This window comes from Rattus rattus, chromosome 7, assembly GCF_011064425.1.
Source record: "Rattus rattus isolate New Zealand chromosome 7, Rrattus_CSIRO_v1, whole genome shotgun sequence".
NCBI lineage: Eukaryota > Metazoa > Chordata > Mammalia > Rodentia > Muridae > Rattus > Rattus rattus.
The window spans coordinates 104,245,001-104,270,104 of record NC_046160.1 but is presented as its reverse complement, the minus strand read 5'-3'; the positions used below and the strand labels follow the sequence as shown (position 1 = coordinate 104,270,104).

The 25,104-nt window shown below is 40.7% G+C and overlaps 1 protein-coding gene across 1 annotated transcript in view; it reads left to right on the top strand.

The window, feature by feature from the left end:
* Positions 1-25,104, top strand: part of Cep128 (centrosomal protein 128) — a 348,062-nt gene that overhangs the window by 288,548 nt on the left and 34,410 nt on the right. Inside the window, exon 22 of the mRNA XM_032908227.1 lies at positions 632-655. Within this exon, the coding sequence (XP_032764118.1) occupies positions 632-655 (24 nt within the window). The remainder of the gene's footprint in view (positions 1-631; positions 656-25,104) is intronic.

Sequence of the window (25,104 nt, the reverse complement as noted above, 5' to 3'; positions counted from 1 at the left end):
TGACCCTTCACCTCTAGAGAGTTGTGTTGATTTCAAAACCTTTTCTTTTCTTGATCATTTGACTTGTTAAGCGATACTGCTGTTGTGGCTCCTTTAAAACAGGTTCTTCTGTAATTTAAGATCTATAGCTGTTCCATAGAGTGACTACATAGCAGGGCCCTCTAGGGGTCAGGGTTGGCTCCACGGAAATCCTTCTCCATCCATATTTAACTACTGAAGTTATGTCTAAGTTCTACTAGGACACAGACTTTGCTGTCTGCCTGAGGGGCTGGTGTTTATGTGAGAGTGCCACTGTTACCACCCGGCTGGGAATCACGTCAGCACATTATCTGATGCTTACATCCTGAAGTGGAAAATATGAACAATGTATTAATGATATGAGCTATCCTCTTAGGAACTGGGTGTGAATCGATCACATTTACTATTAAATTAAGCCCAGAGGTCCTGTTCAGCAACAGGTGCACTAAGAAAAGGTATTGTGTTTCTTTCCTGTCTGCTTTTCCGTTGCTGACATCATCTGAATAACAAGTTTTCCATTTTTATCATAGTATTTTGCTAATGATAGGTAGACAGAAAACCCTGCCTGCATACAGCATTGCTTTAACAATTCTGAATTCTGCTTCATTTGCAGGACCGAGTAAATGCATTACAAATGGTAAGTGGGGGCCCTCTCCTTCTTGTATTAGAATTACTGCTCTCTGATGTGGATTTCAGAGCCCACCACTGGAAGCAATTCCAGAGAGCATTTCTAAAATTACCACTAAGATCCAAAGTGGGGAAGGCGCTAAACTGCATCTAAAAGGTAGGTGGATGTAAACTTTTTGGATGAAAACTTCAAAATAAAATTGTGACTGTATGGAAGGAGCTGAAGCTGTCTCAGGAGGGACATGCCAAGATGTGCTCGCTGTGGGGAAAGGGATTAGTGTAACTACGCTCCAGGCCGTGTATTGTTTCTGCGTGTCACCTCAGAGCAGCAAAGTACAGACCTTTAACATTGTTTTCAGTTTTCATCATTATCTCCCCCTTTAAGAAAGAAATCCATGAAACTGGATTAACCTTTTTGTGACGACAACTTTACTTGAAGAAACCTAGCATTGGGGAATAATTTTAAGCATCTAGCTGTTAGCAGTACATGATTGCATTTATTTTATTTAAAAATGATGAATTTTAAAATACAAGAAAGAAACCACGTGCCTGCAGTTGAAGTGAGTAGGTAAAGTACAGCATTTTCACCGCAGAGTGCGGTCATGGTAGGAGAGGCTTATGTTGTAATTCCAAATGAAAGCGAATTCAAGAAACCAAATCCCGTGTACCAACCAAGAAACAGATGCACGAAACAGCACACACACAACAGGTACTTGTACGATAAGAGTTATACTTTGTGATTTCTTCTCTGCATTCCCAGGTTTAGAAAATGCACCTGTTCTACTTTGATAAGCATTTCTTCCCAGCAGCCATGTGAATCAGAAAAAATAGGACTGGGGGTGTGGCTCAGTGCTGAAGGGCCTGCTTTGCATATGCAATGGGTGGGTTTGGTCTCCAGCACCTTAGAAAACCAGTAGAATAAAGTAGAGTACTGCTTTACGGCAAAATACTGTGCAGGATAAAAAGGCATATTTGAAGAAGTAAAGATTGCCGTGCTCTTGTTGGGGGCAGGAGATAGCAGTGTATAAAGCCTTGGTACAAATGCTGGACATGTATAATTTTTGCATTAAACAGTCATTAGGAAACTACATTAAGTACTAACAGTATCTTGGGAACACTGGGATTTCTCTTTTGGTAAATTTTTAATGTACAGAAAGTTATGACACTTCTTTAAGCAATAAAGCTAATAAGTAAGTCTCTGTACTTTAAGAAATAGAAATAAATGGGCCTGTTTTTATTAAGTGACACTGTCTAAACTCTTAAGTAATTTCTTCCTTTGACTTAACCGGACCGCTCAAAAAGTTCACTCCCCTTTCCCCCTTCAGTGTCACAGAATGGAGGAGTGCAGTATCTGTCTTTCTCCACGGTTTTATTGTGTTCCAGGAGTATCTTGCCGACGAGTTTACGAGTTGAATATTCTTTTAAAAACATGAAAAAAATCACAATATGTGTATTTGCAGATGTAGACTGAAAGCACAAAGTCCTGTATATGCACATCTAGAAAGGTGTGTCTTCACTCTGCACCTGTAAAAATGGCTAATGCTAAAATAACTTTAGCAAATCATCCTGACGAAAGAAAAACCTTGGGGAAGCGTTGGAGCCCAGTGTTGGGTTGCCATCATCATTGTGGTCACGTGTTATTTTTGTTTAAATATCTGAACTGTATCAGTGTGAGATCCAAAGCTAAAAGTCACATCAATGCAAAGTCTTTGTCATTTCCTTGTATTTGCTGGGTTTTCATATGCCTAACACCTTTCCTAATGAAGTATCACGCAGTAGAGTCTTAAAGGTCTTTTACAAAGGTCCCCTGGAACCAAAGGTAAAAATTAAAAGTCATCATGAGAAAAATAAAAATGATTAAATGGTCTGCAGTTGGTACAGTACCAGTTTTCTCAAAAAAATAATTATCATAAGTAAAACCATAAAAATTAAAATGCTTGGTAATAATATTAATGCTCAAATATTATGAAGTCTTTTGACTTCATGTGACATTATAAGAAGCAGAATTTAATTCACTTGGTGGGCTCTTCAACTGATAAAGTATTTTATAGTCCATAAAATCAAATATGCTGAAAGCAATCTGAATCATTTATTATTCTCTCATAATTCAGCCTCTAGACCATAGGCACATCTTGGTGTCCCACATTTGGCTGTGGCTATGAAGGTCACCGAAAGAGTCACATGCCGGGTGTGTGTTGTGGGGGAGGGATGTCACTTGGCATTCATTATTCCATTAGGGGTACCGATGATTGATTATTTTAAGGGTTTAGCTAGTTCTGATACCCCAAAGCATGCTGTTTCTTCATCATCCTATGATGTCATTTGACAGTTGTCACCTGTCTGTTTATGCGTCTACCATTTCTTATTATTCTGCTTCACCATCAAATAAGTTCCTTGGATTTCAAAGTATGTGTTGTTTGTAAATGAATCCTTAGGATCTGTCAAAAACTCCACATATACATGGTAGACATTGCATTGCATGAAAAGTGTTGAACTCCATATACCCTAATCTTATCCAAGACTATACATAGCTATGAAAGTGTAGATATCAGTTCAGTAGTTGAGGGGAAAATTTCCCAGAAGTATATTAATTAATTTCTGGTTCTTTCCAGATAGTACCATACACTATTTGGCATTTTAATAAGTACCAACCATTTTCTCTGTTTACAGAGTTTTCCTTAAAAGGAAACCCCTTCAGCCAAAATATGGCAAGTTGGTTACCAAATAAAAATAAGTGATTACCAGAAGAAAATGTGGGACCAAAAGCCTTAGATTACTGGCAGTGGTAATATGGAATTTGTGTGTTTCTTGGGCACTTTGAAGGGACTGCATTGACTGAAGGAGGAGAAAAGGAAAATAAGCTGTCATTGGTGCCCTTAAGGAGCTTGTAGTCAGATTGAGTTGAGATGTCACTTACATATAAGTGAGTTACTGCCGGGCAGTAAAATGCACCGCTCCCGGGACTTGAGTGGGAGAGAGAATGCACAGCGCAGCCGCCGTTACAAAAGAGACATTGGTAGAATAAATTAGAGCAACATTGTGTCTGGGCACATCATAAAAATTACAGGTTTTGAAGTTTGAAGACATGATGAGGAGGACAGATTTATCTGTGCAGTATGAAGGATTGGTAGTGTCATGCAGAGAGAGGCAAAGGAGGCTTCCACATGAGGGTGTAATAGAAATGAACATGGGGTTTGTTACGCCAATACTCTTAAGACAGTTGATGTTATGACTCTTGTGTAATCATAAAACGAGCTTCTGTCAAACATGCTCATTTAGCTGCTTAATGATGGCATGAACCGGATATTATAATTGATTCAAAAGAACTGCGGAGACAGTAGATGAGGGAAGGAAGGACAGAGGGGGAGGAGAAGGGAATGGGAGAGGCAGGGACGAAGAGAGGAAGGAGGAGGATTGCTGAAGTAAATTGGGCTCTTCCTTAGTAAAATATTAAATCAATTGCAAGTAGACAAACTTAATTATCTGTGAGTAGGAATCATTGACTGTCAGTTCTCTGCAAGTTGGAACTTCACAAAATCAACAACAGTGCCCAGCGTAGAGATCTGGTAGGGTCTGAGCATCCAGACGGGTGTGCTTGGCAAAAGCTACTGAAGCACATTCCCACGCCGTTCATGCTTGCTCAGGAGAGAGTCGCTGCAGCCTTCGACAAGGGCACAGTTTACAGTAGTAAGAGCTATCATCCGGGGACTGAAATGCAAAGCAAAGAGTTTGGGGGAAGCCACCCGAGGTACAAGTCACTTCTTTTTGAAAAGCAGTTTGTACTGGTTGGCACTGGATGCTGAGCCATCCTTGGGAGGAATTCTAGCTTTTCTTTGGGCATGAAGGTTAGGAGCTGAGAAGTGCTAGATTTTTTTTTTTTAATTCCATAGAGAGCTGTTAATGGCTTTTATGCCCTTACCTGTGTTTTGAAATATGGTAAAAAAAAAAAAAAAAAAAAAAGACAGGGTGTGGCCGCTCTGCCCATGACAGAGTGGTGCGTGTAAAGAAAGCTGGGAAGGGGCAACATGGATAAAAGTCATCTTTAGAAATGTGCTTGGGAAAATGAAAGGTTGAGAACAGTCAGTGGTGTCACTTTTCCAATAAAGGACTAACAGACTCAGTAAATGGAGGTCAAGGCTGAGAGGAAGAGGAGGACTAGTGAGAAAGTAAGAAGTTGAAGGAGAAGTCACAGCGACTCACTATAGAGCATACATTCACATTTCACATACTTTACACATCTCCCTCTATGTTATTTCTATGAACACCTTGGTACTTTAGAGTCTCGGATTCTAATATTGACACTTGGCATGACTACAATATCACAGTCTGCCCATATAATAGTGGGCATTCATTAAGATGAAATTAGTTTCTCGTAGCAGCTCAAGCATAATGAGTTCTTGGAAGGATGGAGTCATGGCCGAATCTAGGAGTCAGGCTCTTCTTTTTGCTCTGCCTGCCTCAATGTGATCCTGCCTCGTCCATCTGCGGTCATTATGACTGATTAGAAGTAGTAAAAGAACGAGATAAAGGGATACAGCGATGTATACACCATTTAATGAAACCTGAAAGTCACACACACACACACACACACACACACACACACGTTTCTTTTTATCCCAGGGCCAGAATGTAATCACATAGCCATACATTAGCTCCAAGGTTTAAAGAAGTAACTGTATAAACAATAACCATTAGGAAATTTCAGTGCAACCTTCCAAGCAGCCCACAACTGAAAATATAAATTGTAGTGGGACTTGTAAAATGTATAGAATGGAATGATAATTAAGTATGTCAGATCAGGAGAGGGGTACTTCATGAGAAATCTAAGTACTTAGATGCTTACATAAAACAGAGGAGATGGGAATTCAGTTAACACAAACGTAAAGAAATCTAAGCCCCCAAAGTGGGAAGACTAGAAATCAATGAATTGGAAAGAAGTAGCCATGCAGTGGTCTGACGAAGTGAAGCTTGGTGACTTAACCTGCACATTTGGTCTGAGCAGCCTGCCTTGGTGCATGCGAGCATTGTTACCTATGGGTGAGGATATGGTCTCAGGAGCTGTAGAATTTGAAAAGAGGCGTGCTGTGTCAGATACATTTGGAATGTCAGGGGAAATGACCAAATTCCCAGAAAGTGTCATTTTTAGGCCTAAGAGTAAAGATAATGGATAGACCCATAACTAAATTCCTAAAAATTTTCTCCCAAAGGGCCACCAAAACAGATTAACTTAAGATTACAGTTCCCAAGTAGTCTAGAAAGTTAAGCTTTGTAAAAGGTTTTCCAGAGACTAAGAAAGAGAGCAGGTGCACAGCTTGTGTTCTGAGCTATGTGATTTTACTATAAAACCAGACAGAGAGTAAATAAAGAAAATTAGTGTTTTTTCAATTATTATTATGTGTACAAGATTAGTGTACCAAATGACTAGAAAAATAAATTTTTAATGTTTTATACAGATTTATTTAAAACTGTAGTCATGAGTAAATTGATGTTGTTCCTGGAATATAGACTGGTTTAGCATTAGAAAATTAACCAATGTCATTCAACACACTAGTAAATTAGGGATGATTCTGTATGGTGCTGGTCTTCATTCATTATCATGGGAATGATAAATAAAACTACAAAGAATCTTCACTTTCCTTAACCTGTATGTGTGTATGTGTGTGTGTGTGTGTGTGTGTGTGTGTGTGTGTGTGTGTGTGTGTGTGTGTGTGTGTGTGTGTATACACATGGTTTTGGGTTTTTTTTTTTTGTTTTTTTTTTTTCTTTTTTTTTGGAGCTGGGGACTGAACCCAGGGCCTTGTGCTTGCTAGGAAGTGCTCTACCCACTGAGCTAAATCCCCAACCCATACACATGTTTTTTGACCACCATGATATATTTTCCCCAAAACAAAGAGAATTGAAACATGTTATTAGAACCTAGTTTTTTTTAATGTTTGTTTTACTTCAAAATGGTTATTGCCACCACCTCTAACAGTGATTTCCGAAGATAATTAGTGACACTCAGTGTGACATCCTACTAGGGTAACATGCTCCCCTGGACATGTCAAGCTCTGCCAAGGAGTGGCAGGCACAAACAGGATGGAGAGGATCACCCTTCCCGTCCTTCATGCTGTATATACGTTGTCTACACTGCGCTGCCTGAACAGGCCGCTGTGCCTTTCGGGTCTCCATTCCAACAGCAAGTGCTGTGGATGGTTGAGCATGCCAACGGAGGAGTGGACAGTAAGCATCCTTGTTATTCCTTCCAAGCCATAGAGTGGACGGTTAGTAAGTAGGCTACAGTCCTCCTGTTCATCGGGTGCTTTCCAGCGTTTTGCTTCCAATGAAGTTGAAAGGGAATTTAATCAAACTGAGAAATTGCCTAATTAATTTTGCATGACAGATCACTATGTAGTCATTGTCATAAAAAGAGTATGGCAGTCAAAGGGTAAGGGTGGTATGAGAACACTGCTTTCATATCCTTGTACTATCATGTGCAGAAACCTCCTCAATGATTAAATCTATGAAGAGAAAATACAAAGGAATACAATGGAACCCTGACTTACAGAAACAGAATCAGCCTACTCCTGAATACACAGGCTGACTGGGTGCAGGGAAGGTGTACTATCCTCCTCCCAGCAAGTTATACACTTTGATTTCTTTTCCTTTTGTTATCATTTCATATTTAAGAATTTTTCTTAAAATTACTTACAATGATAATCTAGCCCACAAGAAATAGATGTAGCATCCATGTAAAGTTTGTGGTCACCAGAAATTTTAGAATGTAGTTTGTCTCTATACTTGTATGTTTTTATTCCAAAGTATGAGAGTAACAAATATACTAGTATAACACACTATAAAATTTTTAGAAATATAATGGGAAAGGACAGCCATAAAATTAGTGGTTTTCATGTTTTCTTTTTTTTAACTTTCTAAGTTCTTACTTTTTTTAGAGTTTTAAATTTTTGTTTATTTATTTACATCCTAAATGGTGTCCCCTCTTCCAGTCCCTTCCCCCACCCCCTTCCCCTTCTCCTCTGAGAGAGTGGGCACCCCCTCTCCCATGATCACACATCAAGTCTCTGCAGGGTTAGGTTCATCCTCTCCCACAGAGCCCTGACAAGGCAGAGAGCCCCCAGGGTCTAGCTTAGTTGACTCTGTTGGTCTTCCTGTAGAGTCCCTGTTTCCTTCAGGGACTTCAGTCCCTATCCCAACTCTTCCATAAGACTCCCTGAGCTTATGTTTGACTTGGATTTTCTAATGGCTTATGTTTGTCTAATGTTTGTCTAATGTTTGTCTGTGGGTCTCTGTATCTGTTTCAGTCAGCTGCAGAGTAGAACCTCTCAGAGGACGGTTATGCTAGGCTCCTGCCTGCAAGCGTAACAGAGCATCATTAACAGTGTCAGGAATTGGTGCTTCATGTTCTCTTTTAAAATTCTCTTTTATTCTTTGAAAATTTCTTATGATATAGCACTATGCTGATCACACCCACCTTCCGCGTTCCTCCTTCAATACCCCTTCAGGCTCTAGCACATTTCTGTCTAAACTCTGCCTCTTTTTTTTTGTTGTTGTTGTTGTTGTTGTGGTTTGCCCTGAAGTTATCTGTATTTTGATGCTAATTCCACTGCCCCAAGGTGACTTCACCAGAACCACCTCCCCATTGAATTTGTAAAGTACAGGTGAGGGGCAGGTACAGGATAGAAGGAGGCCTGTCATTGGAGGAGAAGGAAGGATGGGCGGGAGAGAAGTTTGAAGGAAGAGGAGGAGACTAGGACGGGAAGGAGGAGACAGGAGCAGGAGAGGGTGAGAAGCCATGGCAGATGATGTTAAGATTCTGCTCTGTGTATTTACAGGTTGTTATAAATGTTCTCAAGGGATGGATGGTACTGGGCTTTGTATGTTTAAGTGGGCAATTATATCTTACCAAGTGGGTCAAAGGTTATTGTGTTGTGTGTTCTTTTATGTGACGGTTTGAGTGTAGGAAAGTGTGAGGCTGGGATGTGTTTCTTCCAAGATATCTAGCAGATATCTTGGGGGCACTGAGGTGCTAGACCTAGTGAGATAAAAGACCACAATACATTATTATTTTTATATTTTTACAACAACATCTTTTTGTAAGATAGATAGATAGATAGATAGATAGATAGATAGATAGATAGATAGATAGATAGATAAATGCCACGAGTCCAGTCTATGATGCCCCTTGAATGCATGTATTTGGGTCTATCTGCTTAGCATAACCACCACCAAAGGCTAGAACTTGAAAGAAGAAATGCTGTCCCTCCTCTAGCAGCCCTCAGATGCCAATTGCTCCTTAGCTCATGGTAAGAACCTTGGTTTCCTACCCCATCATACTGGAGTTTTAAATGGCTTGTTCTGGTACAAGAGCCACCTGCTATGTGCTCATGATTGCACACTATCCGAGTTGTGTCTAGAAGGCAGCATTCCACTGCTCTCTTCCTCATCCTCCTTTTATTTCCCTTCCCTCTTCCAGTGTTGTCCTCTTGATTGGGGAACAGCAGGGTGGCAGAGATGCCCTGTACACAGCTGAACACTCACAGTCACAATCCCGTATTCTAAGCACTTAGATCAGTTATGCTTCCTCCACTGACTGCTGCCCACGGCCAGAAGCTCCTCTGAACAAGATGGAGGACAGCATAACCATGGGTGTGAACAAAATTCTTTAGAATGCAGTTTGACTGGATGCCAGTTTAGTAAAAACCATAGCACTAGGCTCCTGCCTAGGGCCTACAGTCTCCCCAGCCATAGGCTTTTGATCATGTTTACCCATGAGGTATAAAATCCATCCTATGAAGCAGATCTTATATCCAATCAGAAATACACATACACATAGTCTCATACACATCATGCCACTATCACACAGCTTGCCTGACAGGTCAGTGTTGCAACCTGCATAGTGCTTTCCAGCACCCTGAAAGCTAATCAATGAGGGGAAATTTTCTGGATCAGTTCCTAGTTTCTCTCTCTGAGTCCTACAACCCAGGTTATATTCAGCATTAGAAACTTACCATCTAGTTATGGTGGCGACCAAGAGGATGACAATGGCCGGCATTGTTCAGGCACTTCTAGGACCTCCGTGATTAGTAACTTATAGGGAGGTATTGGGTATTCCTGGCTCTGAGATTGTCATTTAACAACCTCTCTTCTGGGAGCATCATTGTCCACCTATGATGGTGACTCTGTTCAAACTGAAAGTTTTTAGTTGTATTCTTAACTGACAAACGAGTGGGTTTTCACAAGGATAAGGCTTTTTCTTACCTCCTTGGTTTTGTGTAAGTTGCTTCCAATTTTTTCATGTCTCCCATTAGTTGATATTAATTATGCTTAATAATAGGTTTCAATATGACATTTCATACATATATACATACCATGTTTTAATAAAGTACTCCCACTCCCTCTCATCTCCCTCCTACTACATATAAACCCCTTCCTCCTTCTAACCCTTACCCTTCTACTTTCAGGTCTTTTTTTTTAATTAGTTTTTTTCATACCATGTATTCTGATCACAATTGTACCTTCCTCATCTCCTCCAAGGTCATCTCCAACTCCCCACTCATCCAGCTTCACATCTTCTTTCCTTTTCTCTTTAAAAATGAGCAAACAGGCAAAAAAGGGAAAAAAAACCACAGAATAGAGCAAAACAGAATAGAACAAAAACCTCATAATATGTATGAAAAAGACTAGTAAGATTAAAACTAAATGCCAAGAGAAATCATTGTGAGACAAACAAAAAATCCTCCAAAAATGATTTATTGAGTTCATTTAGTGCTGGCCATCTATTGCTGGGATTGGAGCTTGCCCTTAAGTGTGTTTAATATATTCAGCAAGGCTCCATAGCAGAGAAACTAATTCTTCTCTTGCAAGTGATTATCAGTTGCAGATAGCTTCCCTGTGCATGCAGCCACCATCTCTGTGAGTTACTGTGTCTCAGTCTGGTTGTGTCTAAAAGGCCTTTTCTCCTTGGTGTCTTCCGTCCCCTCTGCCTCTTACACTCTTCGTCTTCCACGGGAATCCCTGAGCCCCAAGGGGAGAGGTTTGATGGAGACATCCCATATAGGACTGAGTGTCTCAAGGTCTCTCACTCTGCACATTGCTAGTTGTGGGGTTTCCTATGTCTCCTTGGTTTCCAAATGTGTTTCCTCATTTTCAGGAACCTGAGCTCCTTGATCAGCTACATCAACTGCTAACTACTTACAAATTCCTGAGAAAGAGTTAAGCTTCATGAGATTCTCCCTACTTGTGACAAGCTGTTGATGGGCCCAATCTTGTACAGACCTTGTGCAGTTAGTTCCTCACAGCTGCTGGGAGCTCATGTCATTCCTGGAGGTCAGCATTCCATACCTCCAATCTGTTCTTCTTTCTTAGATTCTTTCTGCCCTCTCTTCCATAATGTTCCCTGAGCCTTGGAGAAAAGGATACCGATGCCCCATGTATGGCTGGACATTCAATAATTATCTATTAGTTATAAGTTTCTATAGTCACCACTAGCCACTGCAACAAGAAGCTTCTTTATCAGAGTGTGTGAACACAGTTATCAGAAGGTAATATGACAGCCATTTCATATCGTGTCCATGTAGAAAACAGCAGCAGCAGTTTCCACACTAGGACTTATGACCTCCTCATGAGTATTTGACCAGATTTACAGTTCAATTCCCCCTGTGAATCTAGTGAGAAAGCAGTGGGTTACCCTCATAACAGACTGGAGAGTCCTGTACCAGTAAGCTCATCTTCTGCATCCATCCAGTAGTCTTGTACACAGGCAGCCCAGCTGCCTTGTGTACCCTCAGAAGTCTAAACAGCTCCATGTGGAGCACTGCAGGGCCGCCTCCTAGGAGGAAGCTTCCACACCAATTCCAGATCAGTTTCACTGTATCCTGAAGTCAAGATGTATGGTGTCTATAGCAGAGAGCCTTGCCTAGTTCTGGTAGTCAGTCAAAAATTGCCTGCATTGTTTTGGGGTCTCAAGGAGATTTCCATTATTTAATAACTTACGACTTCTGGGAATAGCTCTGTTTACCTTAGCACACTATCTCCATTGTTTAAGTTATCATACAGACTTTCTGTTGTCACTCCCAACACTGCTTTTTGTTTCAGGATAATTTTTATTTTTTAAGCAAATAGTGCCAATATGCTAGTGATATAAAAAGCACACTGAAGAACTTTAAGTGAGTAATGTATAGTTTGATACGTTGCAGTGTCTCGGCTGTAAAGGGATTGATGTATAAGCGTAAGAACCCAGGCTGTGATCTCCTCTACCTTTGTCAGTAGCTGATCATGGCAAGGGAGATGGGAAATGGGAGGATTCTGTCCAGGCTTGCTAACTTCCAGTTCCAGGTTTCATGAGAAATTATTTAAAAAAAATAAGACTGGGAGTAATTTGAAGCTAGCTGGGGTTGCTCTGTGACTTCCCATGTGTGTTTCACACGCGTGCGCGCGTGCACGCATGCACACACGCACGCACACAATTGCACACGGTGTGTGTACACACAATAACATGTACACAGATGCTAATACTGAGTAAAATGCTATTATGTGGAAGAGCAACTCTGCAGTTGCTAAACAACACTAAAAACCTCTGCATATGCTTATGCGTTGAGGACATAAATAGTTCAAATAATTACCTTAGAAAGTAATTAAATTTTGAAAAGCCATTGACTGAAGTAGATGTGTAATTCTGAGTTTGCAGTGGTTAGCGTCCAGCCTGCTTCTGGGATACTTAACACCATCTAATCTGCCTTGTGTGGAGATATACAGTTATAAGTTTACCTGAAGCTATTCAAAACACCAACCCCATTGACATTTTGAAAAATATTATTTCTAAAACACTTGTGGCCTCCTAAGCAATTCTATAAAAACCTAAAAAAAAAATCCATCCTGCTGTCATTAGTAGTGCATGTTTAAACTACACATATACTAGTTAACTTGAATGTGGGTGTCCAATCCACGCTTACACCAGATTCACAAGGACGTGTTGTATGTCTTTTTGGAAATTGTAATGATCTGCCTGCCACATATGTGTACTCCTCCTTATATTTAGTGAGACTGCCAGTTGATACAATTTTCTTTCTTTCCTGTCCTGAATGTTTTTTTTTTATTGGTTATTTTATTTATTTACATTTCAAATGTTATCCCCCTTTCCAGTTTCCCCTCCACAAGTCCCCTATTCCCTCCTCCCTCCCCCTGCCTCTATGAGGGTGCTCCCCCACCTACCCACCCACCCACTCCTGCCTCAGTGGCCTAGTGTTCCCCTATCCTGGGTCATCAAGCTTCCACAGGACCAAGGGTTCCCCTCCTAGTGATTCCCAATAAGGTAATCTTTGGCTATGTATCCAGATGGAGCCATGGGTAGCCCCTGTATACTCTTTGGTTGGTGGTTTAGTTCCTGGGAGCACAGGGTTCTGGTTGGTTGATATTATTGTTCTTCCTATGAGGTTGCAAACCTCTTCAGTTCCTACAGTCCTTGTCCTAACTTCCCCATTGGAGTCCCAGCACTCAGTCCAATGTTCGGCTGTGTACCTCTGCTTCAGTATTGGGCTGGCTTCTTATATTGGGCTGTTGTCAGTAAGCACTTCTTGGCATTAGCAATAATGTCTGTGTTTGGTGTCAGTAGATGGGATGGATCCCTAGGTGGGGCAGTCTCTGGATGGCCTTTCCTTCAGTCTCTTGCTCCACTCTTTATCCCTGCATTTCCTTTTGATAGAAGCAATTCTGGATTAATATTTTTGAGGTGGGTGAGTGGCCTTATCTCTCACCTGGGGGCTGTGCCTATATCCTAGAGACTGGATATGGTCTCTACAAGTTCTCTCTCCCCTTTGTTGGGTATTTTGGCTAAGGTCCTCCCTGTTGGGTCCTGGGGACCTCTTGGTTCCATGGCATCTGGGACTTCCTACTGGTTACCCCCGTTCCCTTCCCTCACTGCCACACTCCTACTTTCAAATTCTTGACCCTCTGTACTTCTCCTCCATCTCCTTCCATATCTGAGCTGCTGCCACTCCCCACCCCAACCCGTTTCCCTCCCGTTCTTCTCTCCCTCCCAGATCCCTCTCTCCCTCTAGTTCCCAGAGATTATTCTCTGACCCCTACTGAATAGGACTATAGCATCCACACTTTGGTGTGATCTCCTTTCTTCTTGAGTTTCGTATGGTCTGTGATTTGTATCGTGATTTTTCCAAGCTTCTTTTTGGCTGATATCCACTTATCAGGGAGTGCATACCATCTGTGTTCTTTTGTGACTTGGGTTACCTCTCTCAGGATGATATTTTCAGGTTCCATCCATTTACCTGTGAACTTCATGAAGTCCTTGTTTTTAATAGCTGAGTAGTACTCCATTGTGTAAATGTACCACATTTTCTGTATCCATTCCTCTGTTGAGGTACATCTGGGTTCTTTCCAGCTTCTGGCTATTATAAATAAGGCTGCTGTTATTCATTATTGATGACATTTGCACAAAACTCCACAGGCCCAGCAGTTGAAGAGCAGGCATTCTTTGTTAACAAGATGAATTGTGCCCTGGATACTTGGGAATATATGGTCACCAATGAGTTAATGTTCTTACTAAGTGCCCCTGCTGTGCCCAGGAAACACTGACCTGAGCATGTGAATCTGAATCAGGCCAGATAACTAGTTGTTCCTCATTTCAGTGCCTCCCTTCAGGATTTACAAGGAACTTGCAGCTAAGAGAAAGTTGCCTTTATCTCTTTACAAAGGCCAAAATTGCTGTTTCAAACCCAAAGATGAAACCATGTTCACTTTTGGTTTTGCCAGGACTATGAGCTTCTCATTGAAGTTGCCTGAGAGGTTCAGTCCAATTGGCTTTTTACCAAATAAAACGCAGTGTGCTCTGTACGCTTTTGACCCAGAATCAGGTGAATCTCAGCAGTCTTGGCTGAGCCACATTGTAAAATTTTGGATTTGTTTGGACTTGACACTTCCTGGGAACCCATTCAAACTGAAACCGGAAAAAGGTTTTGCACAAATCCTGTCCCAGCCTGCCCTGCCAAGGTTCCCACTGCTCCAGCATTGGTCCACCTTCTGTGCATTCGCATTGAGGGCAGACGGAAATATCTCATGAATCTCTCATGAGGGACCTGGAGTGAAACAATCTAGACATTCTCCTTTGTCCACCTTCTCCCCAAACACAAGAGCTGGGCTCTCGATTTATTAGTAATAAAGTATTTGTCTTTCCCAATAATGGGGTCAACTTCAAAGGGTTAAGCCTCCAGAAGAAGACTGCTCATGGTCAAGTGCAGCAACACTGCTAAAGCAAGCAGCCTGCTTAGAGTCACAACTGATGGCAAGAGCTGATGGTCAAGTCAAAAATAGAAGATTTCTTCCAGCTTGGAAAAAAAAAGTTCCTTACAGCCTCGTCAAGGTTTTTCATAAGAGTCCAGACTCAGGGAATGGATCATTGAGGAAGTACATAGAGAGTGAGGCTTCCCAGCCCCGCAGGGTCGTGGGGGTTTGGAGTGGCACTGTGTTTGCAGGTCAGACTGCAGCCTCCCATCTGATGCAGATGCAGAATCATGGTGCTGGAAGAAATGCCTGGCTTGTGTTTTCTAGTCCAGGTCTGTCACCATCAGTAATGAACTGCATCCTCTGGGTAAAACACTCTTTCTTCCTATTGTGAAAATAAAAGAAATATACTTTATAAAGCAAAGTACAAGCATCTTTCTGAAAAACGTAACGGGCATAAGAAATGCCTTCTGTCTTTCAAAGACCATATCTGGTAAACTTGTGATAGATGAGAGTTGTTTACTTTAGATCTTAAATCAGCCAGAAAAAAATATGGTGGTACACGTTCAATATGTCATTTGTAGGAGCAGTACATCTTATATACTTTTTAAAGTATGTTTTTAAAAAACTGATTTGGGACATTTTCATCATGTGTATGTAGAATAAATTACAAGTTTCAGGTGATATTTGCCTTGTTTTCCAGTAATGGGTATCTATTTGTAAAAAAATACCTGATTAATTGTGAGAACATCTTGGTTCTGGTCATGTTGTCATGACACCCAGGTATATGACCCTGAGTGAGTTATTAGTGTTCTCTTCATGTCACATCTACTTGGTTTTTGTAATGACTGGGGTAGAGTGAGTAACATAGAAGCTCCTTCCTCCTATTGGGCTCGTCTAGTCTAGCAGACCTACATGGGAGTTCCTGGAAATGTCCACCCCATTAGTATCTGTTGATTTAATCAGGAAATAATGTGTATTGGAGTCTTTCCAAGTCCTTACTCTGTTCCACCTGCTCGTAGTTCATTTGAAGCAACAACAGCTGACTAGCTCCTTGGCCAGGGACCTCACACATTTGAAAATGTTCGAACTGGATTGAGTCTTAAATGGCCTTCTGACACACCCTTGGTTTGTGCTGGGGTAGTTTATAGGCCAGAAAGTTCACGACTTCCTGAGTGAGCCGAAACCTGGAGTTATGTCCTGATTAGTGACAATATTCTTTCCATTCTGTGCTCTCTGCTATGACAGGTGAGGGTAGATAAATTCAGGTGATGGAATTCTTTAGGTCGTCTTTTGACTCCTGCAAAATGAAACAAGAACATTGGTCACTAGTGTCTCCAGGGCTCTTGGAAAGAATAGAGAGAAACGAGAGAGGCTGCCGCCCACAGACCATATTCAGAATGTGCCCTAAACTTATTGGTAAACAGAGTTCCATAATGCGCCTTTGATCTCCACTTGCTTCTTGCTTGTGAATGTTGACGTGCCCCTAGGCTTCAGTACCAGTTCTGTCTTGAGCTTGTTCTTTGTATTAAACACCTCAGTTGATCTCTTTTTATTTCATGTATCTACATAACTGCTCTAATACCACTTTCACAAGTGTTTATAAAGTTTCTCTGGGGCTTTTAATAAACTTTGATCTCAGATGAAAGGCTGGAAACAGTATAAATGGTCACTATTAGCATTATTAATATAAATACCCTAGATGGCCTCATGTTAATTATTTAACATTCATGGACGATTTCAACCTATCATTGCCCCCAACTGCATAATATTTGAACATCAAACAGCAAAGTCAAACGATTAAACTACCCCTTCCCTCATTATCCTCCTGGGTGCTCTTAGTTAATTTGCTTAACTGGCTTTCTGTGAGTGTTTTTCTGGGGCATTTCAATGTTTTCTTTAGTAGCTCTCCCTTGTACATGTGTCCATTGTGAAGGCTAATGGAGCATGTCCTGGGGTAGCTTCAGTGCTACCAGACACAAGCAAGATGATGTGTCAAGCAGGTAGGCTCACTGACTGGCATGTGTGTTCTATGCTGTACTGTCTTCTGTTCAGGGCATATATCTTCACACTGACTCAGAACATATTTTTATCCTGTGCTACCTCAATGTCCCTGCTTCTTCTGGGTGTTTAGGGAGCTCAGGATCAAAGTGAGGCAAAGTCAGGTGGGGCCCAGATATTTAGAGAATGCCTGAGATTTGGGACATGGGAGTTAGAAGACGTTATTAGAGATTGTGGCTCTGTACACAGCAGCTCACCTAGCCTCTCTCAACCCAATTTCTGCCAGTGTGAAATGATGGCGTCCAGATGTCTCACAGGCTGAGATGATCCAATGAGATCATAGGTGGGAAAAAAATTTTCTAAATATTAAAATGTCTGTCAGCAGACACAAGAACAGTAGATGCATGGGAAATGGTTGGCTTATGAACCTGAACATTTCCACTCAACTCCTGGTTTTGCTATACTCGGCGTTTTGGCATTCTCTAACTCTTACCTCCAAAATCCCACCGTGTTAATTGGGACTTCGCCTTTTTGACAGCAGTCCCAGTAGCGTTAGTTCTGCATCCTTCAGCCTTAGGTTTGGCTCCCCAGTTGGTGGTAACACACAGCAATGGCTTTCAGTGACTGCTTTGGGCCAGCTTCTTTCCTCTTAAGGATTCCCCTGATTTTCACCCCATGGAGCCTGTCATCCGTCTGCCTTCCTTCATTGTCTTCATTCTTCATTGCTGCTCTGTGAGGCCTCTACTAAGGCCTATTGACCTATAAAAATAGTACCACCAACATTCTTTGTCATACCCTTCTTTTTAAAGTCTTCCATGAACCATGGGTGCTTAATTTTTAGACTTACTGAAATTATTAAATTTTGTTTGAATGAACATGAAGAGCCAGTTTGACCAGTCCTATCATTTGTAACAATTTAGACAATATATAAAATCAGCATCTTTAGAAGCCACATAAGTAGTTTTAAAGGAATTCAGCATAATGGGAGAATTTGTTGATTTTTGTCTCATTGTTTTCTTGAATAAATGGAAATTTGTTTGAGGCAGTTGACTAATTACAGGAACTGTTTCCCTCACTGATTTCTTTCCCAACTGTGTGACTCCTCCATGACATTAGTCATTGGATTCCATCCCTGTCTCCATTCCATGTGTGGCAACCAGCAAGGACGTGAAAAACAATGGAGTCTAAACATTGTGTCTCCTTAGGGACACTACTACAAGGCAGCTTGGGACTGTACCCATGAAGTCCATCAGACTCATCAGCCCCCATAGAAGTAATGTAAGGGGCTCCCTGGGAGGAGATACTTAGGACTCAGAGGATTGAAAGACTCTCGTGATGACAAAAATCGAAAGCTTTTCACTGGTGGGTGTACTGTTAATACTTCATCAAGGTCAGTTGGACCTAATCCTGTTTCTTTTTCTTTATAATTCCTTTCATTTATCTTTTAATATATGAAACTCAAAGCAGCATCTCACATGACAATTATTAAAAATCAAACATTCTAACATTTAAAATCTCCAAAATAAATAATTTGATACTTATATACTAAGAAATACTGGGAGGAAAATACTTAAAGCCTTTAGATTTTTTATTATTTTTTTAATTCTTCAAAACAATTTTTTAAATTTAGATGTATTTTGATCATATTCTTTCCCTCCTCCAAGTCCTTTCAGAGCCCCTCCCCCTCCCTATTCATCCACTTTAAGTTCTTTCTAAAACAACAAACAAAAACCCACCTAATACAACAACCAAAAACTCCCCAAACCAAGAATCCAAAATAAAGCCACAGGCAAGACAGGGAGAAAAAAAACAAGCAAACACATCCAACACAAACTGGGGAGTCCATTATGTGTTGGTCAACTATGCCTGAATATGATGCTGTCCTGGAGTGGTTGATGTCATTCTATTGGAGAAAACCAACTTTCCTTCTCTCGGCAAAGATAAGTGACAAACTTTACCCTCATAGCTTGGTTTTTATTCATTCATTCATTCATTCATTCATTCAAAAATTATCATATTGAAGTTGGACAAAACAAACCAGAAGGAAAAGAGCTCAGAAATCCATGAAAACACAAAAGTGGAATCCATAATATATACGTTGAGGACCTGATGCATACCTGTGTAGGCCCTGTGCATGGCGCCTCAGTTTCTGTGGATTCCTAGCAGTTTCTCTCATGTTGATTTAGAGGGCCTTGCTGTTCTTGGCGTCCTCCATCCCGTTCCCTTTGGCTCTTACATTCTTCCTGCCTCCTCCTCTGCAGGCCGCCCTGAGCTCTGAGTGAGGGATTCGATGGAGACATCTCATTGAGGGCTGAGTGGTCCAAGGTGTCTCCACATTATTTCTGGCTGTGGATTTCTATATTCATTCCCATCTACTGCAGGAGGAAGCCCCTCTGATGATGACTGAATAAGACACTGATCTATGAGTAGAGCAGAGTGTCATTAAGGGTATTCTTATCACTACATTTTTTTCTTCCTTAAGGGAAGCAATGGTTATACCTTCTGAGACTGCTGTACAAATATCCTTGTAAAGCTAGTCTGGGACCAAAGATGCCATGGTTCCAAGATCCCTTATTGTCCTAATTTCAAGACCCTTTATTTCAGCAAGGTATTAAGCTGAAATTATTATCAGGGGATAACCTGTTACAATTATTATATTTTTTGAATGCTAGGTAACAATTCAGATTTACCCCCTGTCTTAGTTAGGGTTTCTATTGCTAGGACAAAATACCTTGACCAAAAAAGTAAGTTGGGGAGGAAACCATTTATTCAATCATTTATTCTGCATTCCTGATCATCATTGAAGGAAGTCAAGACAGGAACTCAATCAGGGCAGGAACCTGGAGGCAGGAGCTGATGCAGAGGCCATGGAGAGTCTCTGCTTACTGGATTGCTCCTCATGGCTTGCTCATCTTGCTTTCTCATACAACCAAAGACTACCATCCCAGGGAAGGCCCACCACAATGAGCTGGGCTCTCACACATTGATCACTGATGGAGAAAATGTCATACAGCTGGATCTCACAGAGGGATTTCCTCCATTGAGGCTCCTTCCTCTTTGATGACTAGCTTGAGTCAAGTTGACATAAACCAGCTATACACCATACCCCCATAATGACAAAGGGAAAGGAAACTGACAGAGAAAGACATTGTCCCAGAAACTCAGAGAATATAATACAAGCTTAGCCTCAGACTCTGGTGGTCATGATTGTATAAGCATAAGGTCAAACTGAATCTCTAAGTGGGTGGGCTCGCTACAGAAATTGCTCTAGACTCCGGAATCCATTTCTGAACAATTTTGACTGGAGTGACATTGCCAGAATGTAGCAAGACTAGAGGCTGACATTGGGATGTTTTTAATTACTTACTTCTCCACTTTTTGTGACAGGGTTCTTCCCTGAATGTGGAGCTTAATTTGGTTAGAGTGGCTGGCCCCCAAGCCTTGGCATCTGCTTATGTCCACCTTAGTTCAGAGTGGGGGTTACAGGTACGTGGACATGCCCAGCTTTTAACAGAGGCACTGCCATCTGCTCGTGCTCACACAATTGATGTTTTACCCACTTAGCCATCTCCTCATCCTATGAGCAGGTTTCTAAAGACAAAATGCAAGTGTGATATCACTGTGTGGGAACTGATCATCAATTTAAAAAACATAGAAGTTACTATGTTTTAAAAGCATTGTGCTTTAAAGATGCAATTCCCAAGAAGGATGGCCTGACTTAAAGTGTGCAAGAAATGTATTTAAATTCTGGAACCAGAATTTATAAGCTGAGTATCTTTTAGGCTTATTATTGGCTGCTTTTCAGTCATATGCCCTCCAAACCAAGTGGATATTTATTAGGTTTCAGTTATTTTTAAGGTTTTAGATAGTTACTGGTTTTGGCCCTTCTCTGATTTGTTCATTACGTGATTAAATGTAAAGAATTTAACACCCATTAGATATGGATAATAAATGGCTATGACTAATTATTCTGATATATTAAAAATTAAAGACAAACAAATACTACAGGATGTGGAAACAAATTGCCATTCCACATTTCCCTGCTTTTAGTGTTTTTATTCTCACAAGTGGATCTTCTGTGGTTTCAACATGTAGAAATATGAACTAACTTCTTTGATTTGTAATATATATGCTACAATATCTTTTAATATCCTATTTACATCTGTATCAACAGATATCTTATTTACATCTCCAATACATCCTTAAAGCCTTGAATCCCTTTAAGAGTGACAGTATATATACATGAAAAGGAATACTTTTAATGGATGACTAAGCATGCCGTTTAGATATATCCCCTGTTAGAAATGATAACAAATCTCTCACCTTCAGCCCTAGCTAATACTTGAGAGTATAGGCTTTAGGATGGCAGGAAAACTATAAAAATTAAAAATGTATGTAGTTATTAGAGATGCCTAAGAATAACTGTGCCATCAAATTCAGAACACATTTATTCAGTAGTTATTACATATTAACACTATCCATTCAAAGAATAACATTTAAAGATATTCTTTTATATATGCTGTGTGTGTGTCCCTCCGGAAATATATATCAAAGTAAGCCTCCCGTTTAGAGTGGTATTAGGAGATAGTGACTGGGGAATTTTACAAGGTTTATGTTGTTAACTCCTTGATCTTAGATTTCCTCTCCGCTGAGCCCCATGGAATAAATATTTCAGGTGTATTTTACACAATGTATAGTGTGTATAATAGCAGCCAATCCTATTCTACTTAAGGATTTTCAAGTTAATTAGAATTAGAAGAAAGGAAATGAGAAATTATAAAATTGTGTGCACGTGTGTGTATGTGTGTGTGTGTGTGTGTGTGTGTGTGTGTACAGTTTCTATCTCACCATAATGCAAATAGTTTCTTTTTGTTAAAATCTCGATTATTCTTATATTAAATCTATTCAGTAAAGTGTAGTATATAGATGCTAATAGATTTGATTGCACACAGTAGGTATTTAATAAAAGTGATATCGTAGCCAGTATGTATGTGGTATCTGTTCAATTCTCTCTTCTTATGTATTACATGTTTTTATAGTTCTCTTTCATACCTTTGTATATCATGTGGTTTGGGCCACTTTTTATGTTTAGTGTGTTGAGTAAAGGCTGTTGGACTTGTCCATTATAATTGGAAGTGTTAAAATGAAGTTGGGGGCCCAGTGTTCAGAATTTCAGGTATTTTGGCAAAGTGACTTCTATTCATGCCAGCCATGGAATGGACTTTCGTTGTTCTTTTGAATGAATGTATACCTTTTATTTGGAAAGAAGAAAATGAAATGTTAGCAATTTTATCTTCAGATCTTGGCAAACATCAGACACAATCACTCACCAAATAACCCTGAAAGCTGGTTTGTGTCCACTGGTTTCACGGTGCACCTTTTTCAGCCAATGGTTTAAAATGTGACACCACAGTGAGTTCAAGCCCTGACTGCTGGCCCATGGGAAACATGTTAACTAACGTTTACTTCTGTGGTAGCTGCTGAGCAGAGACGTCTGCTGTAAAGTCATCGCTGTAGCGGCAGATTGTCGGTCCTTGGAAGCAAGTATGTTCTCTTCGTGAAATTCCTTGAGAGAGAGCTTAGTTGGGCTTGAGTGGTTTAAAAATATATTTGCTCATCTCTGTTTCTCTCTGCTTTAACCCGTCACCAGGGGGATGTCTTATACAAAACCCAATGTAGTATTTCTTAATGTTCATAAAAAGGATTAATTATGAAAGCAAACATTGAAATATAGAAAGTTTATCTCCGATGCTTGTGAATTAATTCTCAAAGCTACAATGATAAAAATAAAATACCCTGCCTGATTTCTATTTAGATCTGATCTGCCTGTCACAAGAAAGTCATCCGTATCAAGGATTAACTGTTCAGAAGCTCTTTCAACATCCAGGCCCTGTGTGTGGAGCAACAGAACATGATTAATGCGTTTTGTCGTCCTCCTTAAGAATACAGAGCACCTTTTAAGAAGAGAATGCTCCTTTACTCTGAAAACACAGATTAGTTGTGCTCACCTCACTCGGATGTTTTTGAATGAATTAGTCTCACCAGAACAATAGTCATTCCGAATCTTTGTTCTGTATGGGGACCCTCTGCTCTGTGTTAAATGTCAACAAGATAAATATGATTGCAGGTTTCAGTGTGTGTTGGGGCCCTGCGGGAAGCATGACTGACAGGAATGTGCATTCCTCAGTATCTGCCTGTGTCTCATCATTGGCCAGCAGGCCTCAAACCCCTTCGTTGCTCATGCACATGGAGCACGACAATCTTAAAATCACAACTCCTGAACTATACGTTAGGTGCTGTTCTTGTGCCCTGCCTTTTAACCTCAGCACACGTGGTTATCAGTGATTTGCTTTGCATTCAGCACTAAAATTATATGGGACTGACCTTCGTTTGAGGAATTTACTGTTTAGTTAAACACACACATAATGGATTGACTTAGCATGTGACACAAGTCAAATATTCCCCCAGGAATCATGCGCTCCTAACTCATAGTTTAGAAGGGAAGCTCATGAAACGATGACTACTGTTCTCACTGCAATTATAGCTGGTGTTTATTGCCTGCCTCCTACCTGCATGCCTGCTCTCTACACTTATGCTCATGACACCGCTCGCTACACAAGAGGTATTTTTATCATTTCTATTTATAGAGGAGGGAAGAGTCCCAAATATTCCCATGGATCGGGAACTTCCCTAAGGACTCATAGCAAATAAGTGACTAAAGCAGTATTTAAACTGAGACAGATAGCTTAAGGGCCCATGCCTTTTAAATGCCATCTTAGAGGGAGTGGTAACCCAGCCAAATCCCTCAGGAGCATCAGGAGCTAATTAAAGCTCTGTATATGGAAAAACAGAACATTCTGGGCACATGGGCCTTGGTGTACAAAGTCATCATGGCACAGGAGTGTTTGAGAAAGGAGTCAAATATGGACTAGCATTTGTGGTGGTAGAGCTGGAAGGTCAGCATTTAGAGAAGAGGATACTAATGTCATTTTTGCTGTTAGGCTAATTATAAAGAGGAATGCTGGAAGTTTCTTTGCTTTTAGAAGCATCATTTTGAAAATGATAAAATGACAGATTTTTGGATTTGGCACTTTGGGTGCAATCACCCAAGAAGACAGACGTCTGTTTGTCTTACAATTGTGTAGCTGTCCTTTCTCACAACACGTTGGCCTTCAGCTGCACAGGAGTTCTTGCATAAAAAAGCCCTTGCATCCTGGTGTCAGGGTTGTTTCGCCACTTTATCTTCGGAGTGAATAACCACCACTACCATCACCACAGATACACATACACATACATACATACATACATACACACACACATACACACACATGCATATACACACATATACCACACACATACATATATACTCATATACGTACTCACATGTGCATACATATACACCACATACCTCATATACACTCACATGCATACACACACATATGTACAAACCACATACTGTACACTCACAGATAGATACACATACCACATACATATACACTCACACATGCCCAGAACAGAGATTATTAGTATGCTTAGATTTGAACTTCCCATTTTCCAGATTTGAAAGCTGTAACCCTGTGGGTTGAATAATGTGCCCAGGTTCATATACCTGGTTGTATGAACACAAACTATTGTGTCTCTTAGTTACTAACCATTGTTCTATTTCTGCTTTATCTTGTCATGTGTCCTTAAATAGAAGGCTGTTAAAAAAAAAGTGTTATACATACAGAAGACATTTTATGGACAGTCGACATTCTCAGAACTTTGTCACAATCCATGCTCTTGAGGCGTGAGAATATGGGGTAAATCAGGAGCACTGGGGAGACACCTGTGGCCTTCTGGGAATTCAGCATTCTCTCCCACAAGCTCCTTCAGGGTTCCACACCAGTGGTCTCTGTATGGACCTGAGAACCTCTGTCTTGTTCATCAGGCACTCAGCTTTCCTTAAATAATCCTAAACACAAATTCAGAGGAGAGGGGTAGAGCAGGTAATGGTCTAGTGGCAGCACATTCCCTGGCAAGTGCGAGGCCCTGGGTACTTTCCCAAGAAGTGCTAAATAAGCAAACAAAAATCAAATTCCGAACTCTACAAATTCCACTCTTAGGCTGGCAGTGTTCTCCAAGCATGGTCCAGTATATTTACTGCTCATGTCCTTCCGTCCTGCCACTTGACCACAGCCTCGATGCTCACTGAGATCTTGTTCTTAACATCTATGAGATCCTGCC